Source organism: Merops nubicus, unplaced genomic scaffold, assembly GCF_000691845.1.
Source record: "Merops nubicus isolate BGI_N331 unplaced genomic scaffold, ASM69184v1 scaffold10200, whole genome shotgun sequence".
In the NCBI taxonomy this organism is placed as follows: Eukaryota; Metazoa; Chordata; class Aves; order Coraciiformes; family Meropidae; genus Merops; species Merops nubicus.
Window position 1 is genome coordinate 112,391 of NW_008582190.1, and position 8,421 is coordinate 120,811.

The 8,421-nt window shown below is 38.0% G+C and overlaps 1 protein-coding gene across 1 annotated transcript in view; it reads right to left on the reverse strand.

Annotated features, from left to right (window-relative positions):
- BRIP1 (BRCA1 interacting protein C-terminal helicase 1) overlaps positions 1-7,890 on the reverse strand; it is a 58,320-nt gene extending 50,430 nt beyond the window's left edge. Inside the window, exons 1-5 of the mRNA XM_008936950.1 lie at positions 7,798-7,890; positions 7,290-7,401; positions 6,617-6,811; positions 6,204-6,331; positions 5,169-5,303 (exon numbers count right to left, since the gene is read on the reverse strand). Coding sequence (XP_008935198.1) covers positions 5,169-5,303; positions 6,204-6,331; positions 6,617-6,811; positions 7,290-7,401; positions 7,798-7,890 — 663 coding nt within the window. The remainder of the gene's footprint in view (positions 1-5,168; positions 5,304-6,203; positions 6,332-6,616; positions 6,812-7,289; positions 7,402-7,797) is intronic.
- Between the last annotated feature and the right edge of the window lie 531 nt (positions 7,891-8,421).

The window sequence follows — 8,421 nt, forward strand, 5'->3', positions numbered from 1 at the left end:
TAAGAACAAAAGACACATAGGGAATAATTCTAAGCAGAACCTAATCCTGTAAAATTTTTTTTAAAAGCCCATTTTTTTCTTCATGAGAAGCACATACAGAATACTGGAACAACTCTCATGAAATTGTAATAACTGGTGTGACAAGACACACAGAAAACAACTCACAAGTATCCGTGTCCACAGACACCTCCCATAAAAAATAACAGATTCTTGTAGTGTAAAAGAGTTTGTATTTGGTTTTCTGGTGATAGTGCAAGTAACGACATGTAGCTGCCCACTTGAACACTCCTCCCTTGGCTTTTAATTGTAATCAGTAAGATTATCCCTCATAACCAGACAGTCAGGCCGTGTGTTACACCAGCTCTGGGGCTCAGGCTGCCTCTGCGCCTCCACTCCGGGGAGAAGCAAGTTCGTGTTACCCCGAGTCCCACTCAGCCTTGTCCACCATTAAATATTACAATACATGATAGAAGGCATGTGAATGTAACCCTTCTGGAGCTGTCACTCACTGGGATAAAAGGTGCACTGATGTGCCAAATAAACAGGCCCTCAAAGCAGCTAGAGTTACAGGCATGCTGGAATTGTTACCTTCCCCTCTCAGGTTGCCAGTAACAGCAGATTTCATTACGGTGTGCTGCCACATTAAATAGCCCGTTCCAAATATCCTGCCCTCAATATTGAATAATTACTTATTCACTGAAAGGATAAAAAGAAGAGTTATGAATGGGGCTCTTGTCACCAGTGAAGCAGGAAACAGCTGACATATGGTATATGTTACATACGTGGCCATGCTCAGCTCACACAGAACACTCCAATGCAAATGGTATCTTGATATTTCCACCGTCTATATTCTATTCCTCTCTTTGAAATAATGAAAACCACATTATCATGCTATCAATTAATATCACTGAAGCACTTACTGTCCACGGCCTTTAGGAACATGTTTAACTCCTCAATTTAATTCGAGTCAGATTGTGTTTTCAGAAGTAAAAAGGATATGCAAAATTCCAAGATGATGCTGTACCACTAATATTTCACTGCTAATGCTAAGACTCACGTTTAGATTACCAAATAAAAGAAACAGAAAAATATTAGGACCAACCAGGCAGCTGTTTTGCAGACGTCGCTCTAACAGGGAAATGCAGTTGAAATAAATATATACATAAACATGAACAGAAGGCTTTTCTATGGTGGGTTTTAAAAAACCCATATATATATCGTTTTTATGGAAAGGATTAAAAGTGTTCTTATGGGTAAAGCTTACAAATTACAGTATTTCACAGGTGGCCTTAAAAGTCTTTCTTAAAAGGTTTGAAATTGGTATAATACTGGCTTTGAGAAGCAATTTAGCCACTATTCCAGTTTTAAAGCATTACCTTGAACTATGAAAAATGTTTTTTAAAAAAAAAAATCAACATTGAGAAAGTCGTAAACTTAAAAATATAAAACTGCCTGTAGTAGTCATAACGTTTCTGAAAGCCACAGGCACCATTAGCAAAATACATAAATAAAATCTTTTTAGAAGGTCCTTTATAATGAAGAGAAATTTTTTTTTAAAAAGGTTATATTATAGTTTAAAAGTTGAGCTCTTCATGTTATTTGCACATTATTCACCTGTGTCAATTTGCACTTGAATTCTTTGTTATCCTGTAGAAAACAGTTCAGCCATTTTTAAATTTTATTATAAACAAACTATTTTAATTCTATATTTCTATAAAAAGCATTTACTGCATCACACAGCAAAATCTAACGTGGTGTTAATCTCCCACTGCACCAGCAAAAAGGAAGAGAATCTGGGATAGAGATTTTCATTTGAGAGAAGGGGGGAAAAAAAAAATGCTCCTCTACTTTGTGCAGTATTTAATCAGAAACATCCAGTAACAGATGCTCCTAGAGATCAGGTACCAGACTATATGGACCTTAGGCTAATCCAGCTTGTTTTTACTTCTGTCAAGGGTAGATAAAACAGCCTATCACATCAATATTTATCTGGCAAAACCACAGGAAGCCCGATGAAAAAAGGCATGATCAAGTCCACCAACCTGTCCTACGTGTAAAATCGAGCTAAACAAACACCAAGGCTATGATCTTTGAAACACAAAGAGGTAAGAGGAGTTCTTCATATCTGCATCTACATTTCCCAGTTACAAAGCCACCCGAATGATAGGGCCGTGAATACCTCTTGTGTGAAATATCACACAAGCACAATCTAGGAAGATATCAGCAGTGACATTACCAGAGCTTTTCAGCTATTCCTTTATGAGCTCTCAAAAGCCCAGTATTCTGCTGCTGCTGCAGCCTCTTCATTCAAGCACACAAAGCAGCTGTTTATCCTCTCACAGTAACCAGCAGGTGAACCCAGTTCAATATTTATCACAGGCTTTCACAGATCACTGCTAACCAAGCAAACGTTTTAATTAAGCTGGAACTTGCTTCAAAGAGCTCATTCAAAATGTCAATCAGCAAGAAAAGGATCAGATACGGTGTCAGGTGAGAGCATGTAATACAAATCCACAACTTTCTTCATCCCATCGTGGTAAATTAGCCTATTCTGGAGTCCAGACCCTGATTGTAACAGGCTGCCAGTCTCCTGGAATGTGTAACAGAAGTCACTCAAACTCCATTGTGAAGGTTGTAAGCAATATGTTAAACTGCAATGGGCTAGCACATTAAGACAGATTCTTTTCACAGTTGTTTTTTGATACCCCAAGTGTTTGTTACACTACTCTCCATTTACTGTTTACTTTTTTTACCTAGTATAAATGGGGATTCCTTAACCCAGCTGCCCCAGTTTCTCAGACTGTATGCTCTGACAGAAGTAATCAAGAGACTACCTTAGGGGAATAATTTCTCATCTGAACTCTCACTAGAATTGCCCTCTCTTGCAAAAATTAAGAGCAGAAGGACAAACAGATTCCCAGGCTCTGGACTGAAAGCAGCTAAGCACAAGCAGTCACCTTAGGCAGAAACTCCTCACCCACTGGATTTACAGGTGGTCTTCTCACACAGCAGTGCTGGGCATAAATAATGACAAAAAAGGCCTTGCTTTCTGCAACTGTTTCTTGATACCAGACAGGTTCTCAGTCTGCTAAAGTAAAAGTTCACTGCAGGAGAATAATACCTTCTTTCACTCTTAAAAAGAAACTTTTAACAAAGAAATAAACACACTCCTTTCATTCTGAAAAAGAAACTTTGACAGAAATAAACACTTATTTCTTCTAAGGTTACTTCTTTCTAAAGAAGCAGTAGAGTACAGCATTTAAATTCTCAGCTGTATACTGCACTGTCTATCTGCAAAACCAGCCCCACAGACAGCACATGATAACACACACTTACAGCTCAGCTATTGTTACCAAAATGAAGACTTTTCTTAGAAAATTCAGATTATGGTTCAGTATTTTACTATTTAATAGTTAGTTGATGCATACTAAAAGTCCTCTGTTTTCTTCACTACATGAAATTTGTAGAAGTAGTAAATCAAGTTTTTGAGATACCCACACGAATGTACCAAAACCAATTTTACAATCAAAGTAGTAAAAAGAAGTCTTTTTATTTGAAAATCAACAGCACACTCTGCTGGCCTTTGTATTTCAAACTATCAAGTGAAGTTCAGTAGCACAAAGCCTTTCAAATCCTAGTCAGAAATCTGTGGAGCTTTCCAAAACCAATAAAAATGACTTCCCATCAAATGACCTAGAGCACAGATTCACTTTTGTCAAGAAAAGATTTAGCTCCCAATGTTTTGAAGTCATACCAAAGCTTTTGGCTCCTTTTGTGTTTACACAGGCATAGGATACTGGAAAACTGCTCTTGAAGTTAGAAAGTACACTGATTAAGACAGAAGCTAATTTAGGACATACAAAGAGCCAAGTGCTGTTGGAAGAGGTGGAAAGAAAACTGAAACACTTGTTGAAACCAAGTGTTGAAATGTTGAAACATGCAGAAATCCCCCTGTACTACTTAGAAGCTAAGTTACCCACAGATGGGTATTACCACAAAACAACATTAAAAGAGAGTATATTGGAAAGGGAGAATGGTCTTTCTTTTTGAAAGAAGAAAGGATATTTCTGTAGTGAAGAAAGAAATGAAAGTCAGATCTCATTCCTTTCTTATGTTTGTCTTAGACAGTTACAAGATTCCATGACATGCTCCTATAATTTAATATTGACAAGAATTATTCTGTCACTATCTGCCTTTGATAAGCATCCAGGGGAACTACATCCATCACTAACCTAATCTGGCATTTGAAATTCATCTCTCTGCTGCCTCAGATTTCTTATTCTACTGGTTTTGCTTCAACAAACTTCTATGTAAAATTAATAACATTCAGACACCAAGAAATACAGAAAATGCCAAGCAGAAAGCTGCAGAAACAGCTGCATATTTGCATCTCAGGTTCTTATGTGATACTTCTGCTATGGAAAGTGGCAATTTCAAACAGAAACAAACAAAAAAAAACCCAAATTGTAAATCTATCACCATAACACATGGGATTTTTCCTCTTAATCATGTGCAATATTAATTTCTCATTTGTTGTTATAATATATTCTAATGATCAACTACAGCTTTTTCCATACTACTTTTTTAAGGACTCAAAGGCACACATGTTAACACTAAACACTGTCTTTTGTTTACTACATATGCCACAAAACAATCAATGGCAAGTTGAACAAAATCTACAAACTCTGATGTCACTTAATTTCCATGGTCCTAGTTCCAAGTTCTTCCCTAACCTCATAAATCTGTGTGTTATACCCCAGTTTATAGCAGAGTTATATGTGCTGTACATTTCCTGTCACATATTGAAAGGCTGAATTGCTGGGTCAGGTTCTGTGCTGTCAGGGAGCCACAGGGTAAAAGGGTTCAACCCACCAGTTAGAAGAACAACTTTCACAGAAATAGCTTACACTTTACAAACCAAATTGGCTAGAGAGCACCACGAGCAGTAAAAGCCACCACAGTTCTTGCTAGTGACACCGTATTGCTTTAAAGCAACTTACATACTTGGGAACCTTTAGATTCAGTTGTAATGCAGCCAGAGGTATAGTTTTCTGAGACTATACCAACAAGCTGCATTTCATGCATCATCTCTTTCCAGTTAATAGTTTTTTTTAATTGCTCTTGAACTAACAGTCCTGATGGAAATGCTATGTTACTATATTGCTTACCATTTTGGGAGAAAAAGTAGTGGTTTTCACACTTTTTTCAGAGTGAACAATCAGCTCTCCATTTTTTCTCTGATGATAAACTTCTAAAGCATCAACCAGCTGCACTCCTTTTGCAAAACAATGACGTTTTCTGACCTGCTGGGGAAAAAAGTTCTGTGTTGAGAAGCACTGGACAGAAGCATGTGCTCACACTGGCAAGCAGTGACTCCACTGCAACTGTTTTCCATGGAGTCTGCTCCACTAACACCACACCAGTAATATTTGTTAACAGTTTAATCAAATCTAAGCCATGCAGAAGTCATCTGGGAAAAGCTATAAAGTTTTAATTCTAAAATTCTGTAACAACAACAAAAAAAATCTGTAGTCATTGCTGAGCTTTTATCTAGTTTTACTGTTAGAAAACTGGTAGAAATCATAATACTCTATAGATATAAGCAGATAACTTCTATACCTAAACCAAGAAATGAATTCAAGCCAGATTGATCTAAAAACTTAAACAAAAGTAGTCATCTGAGCAAAACTCCAAAGCCATAGAAAAGCTATTCACAGTGCACACCTGTGTACAGAGACCAAGGCAGGTGACACCAAAACTGACAGAGATAAAAACGTGACAGAAATATTGCACTCCACATAGCAGGCCAGAGATGACAACATCTGACAGGGCATAAAGCAGAACTCTAACACAGTCACATATTATTTGTATTAATAATACATATTTGCAAGAGCACTTCCAACTCTATAATCTCATACTTTGCCTTAATGCTACAGATCACCCAGGGATAAATATATTTTGGGGATATTAGGTGTTTAAATACACAAGATGTAATTTAGGACGTGGCATTATGGACAACTTAGTGTAACAATGGACTCTTTTGTAAGAGGTAACAATAAAAATGAACAAAAACCTGTCAGTCTATGCCATGATTGTGACATGACTCAACTGTTCTCCATGCCCTTCTCTGACATGTTGACTGGCATTTGACAGCTTTATTGAGCCACACTTGGATTACGTTACTGCCAATAACCTTTGCTCACCTGCTGCTCAGTTTCCAAAGGACGAATCCTTTTCCTGTCTACCTGAAAATCGTCGCTGTCTTTGTCACACAGAGATGACTTTTTTTTGGCAGACAGTTTCGAAGCCAACGTTTCGTTTTCCTTACGCTCTGTAATGAAAAATAGAACAAAATAAGAAGTACATCCACTACTAGGAATGCATTAAATGAGGCCAATATTTTAAAAATAGTTTACTATAAATACACATGATGTAGGAAACAGGATTAGACATTTCCAGGTTCATTAATCATTTCCATACAGCGTTGCATGCAGGGCAGAATCACATAGTACTCTGTTATTATGACAGAAATAAAAGCCCTCAATTTAAAAGTAAAACAAATTGAAATCACTGGCTACACGTTTCACTTCCAGAACAGTTTTTAGTATGAAGTTACCTGTGCTTGTTCGTGGGCTTCCAGGTTTCACAGAACTTCCTGTTTCATGATTATTAAAGGAACAAGAGGCACCATGACTCCCACTCGCTGCAGCCTCGTTGCTCCTCGACTGGGAGTGGCAGGCGCAGCGACACGGCGCTGAGGTCTCCAGCTTTCTCTCTTCCTTTTCACACGAGGATGAAGGCACTGGCTTCTCTAAAGGACACAGCCATTCGTCTTCCAGTAAAAACTACTCAAGCCTATACATGAGAACTAGACTTTCCAAACAGTTAAGACAAAAGCTTTTGTTTAGGTACCAGTTACTGTGTCTCTACGCAGGCTGAACCAGGCACCATCACCCTCTGAAGAGCTGCAGTGCAAAGAACTGTAACAACGTGCCAAAATGAAAAATATTGCTCTTTTTCAAGTCACCCTGCATAGCTACAATCCACAAGCGCTTTCTTTCAAAGCTCCAGCAGCCATATTAATCCCTTTATGATAACAGATAGCTGAATCCAGCTTAGTATTACTGGCCATGACTGGTTTATATTGCCAATAAGGCAAAATGCATAATAGTGGACAAAGGCCTGGTTGGATTCCTGAAGCTAAATGTTTAAAGGCTGATGAACAACAGCAATTCATTAGAATACATTTTGGCAACACAGCCTGGGCAAACAGGCACTGTGCAACTTACCATACAGAGACTGCTGCCACGATAACGCAGAACACAGCAACGCCAAGCTCTTGCCACTTCCTGTAGGGCTCTCCAGCAAACAGTGCTGCCTGTTATTTAAGCCCTTCACAATCTTTAAGAATAATAAGAACAAACCCAGAATTAGCATTAAAAAAAAGAGGATGACTTTAGTGAAGCTGCAGCTTCTATAAGTAGATCAGGATCCCTGCTCCCTTGTAAAAAAAAGGAAAATAAAGCCAAAACCACCCCCCAGTCACCTTTAATAACAACAGGTCAACAAGCCTTGGCTGTATTCCTCTCCAGAGGAACGTGCCTCCTTAGCAGTGCTCAGGGGTAACTTACAGGGGCTGTGAAACACTTACCTGCTAACAGCACTACCTGATGGGACTAGCTTGTTTCCCTTAGTCTTACAAAACATTGAAAACGTGTCAGGCAACCAAACCATTTGTTCCACAAAGGAAAAAAATGTTTCAACATGGTTAAAACTGTTAATAGAGATTCTACTTACAGCGTTCATCATAGCAAGCTGTGAAGGGTAAGCCTTGCAAGGGAAGATGATCTTCACTCCCCCAATAGTATATTCTGACACATCAGAAGACATTGTCACTTTTTCTTCCTGTTGACTTCAGGTTTAGAACTGCAGTAAAAACCAGTATTAACAAGTCAACACTAACAACCAGGCAAAGCCCAAAACAATATAGGACATCAAGCAAAAACAAGCAGAAACTGTCAACTTGGTAAGGGGGCTCCCCTTATAAGGCATCGTAAATGACAAAGATACAGCAGAAAAAAGTTGCTTGTACTGTTCATTTGCAGCAATGAGAAAACTGGATGTTGACTTTAGAAAGGAGATGTTTTAAATTAACATTCTTCTGCTAGTAGTATAGTAATTATTCATGGGAAAATGAGGTGTCAGTCACTTTACTATTCTGTATTATCTTGCATTTCTCATGCTCTGGATAGCAACAGAAAGTCAGCTTCCCTATCATGCTAAAATGTTGAAATTCTTGAATTAAAAACAGAAAAGAGACATAGAACACTTAAAAACAAACCCCAAAAAAATGACTTTTTTTAAGTGGCACAAATTTTTTTCTTGTAGCTTTTCAGCATCTACAAAATAAAAGAGTAATTT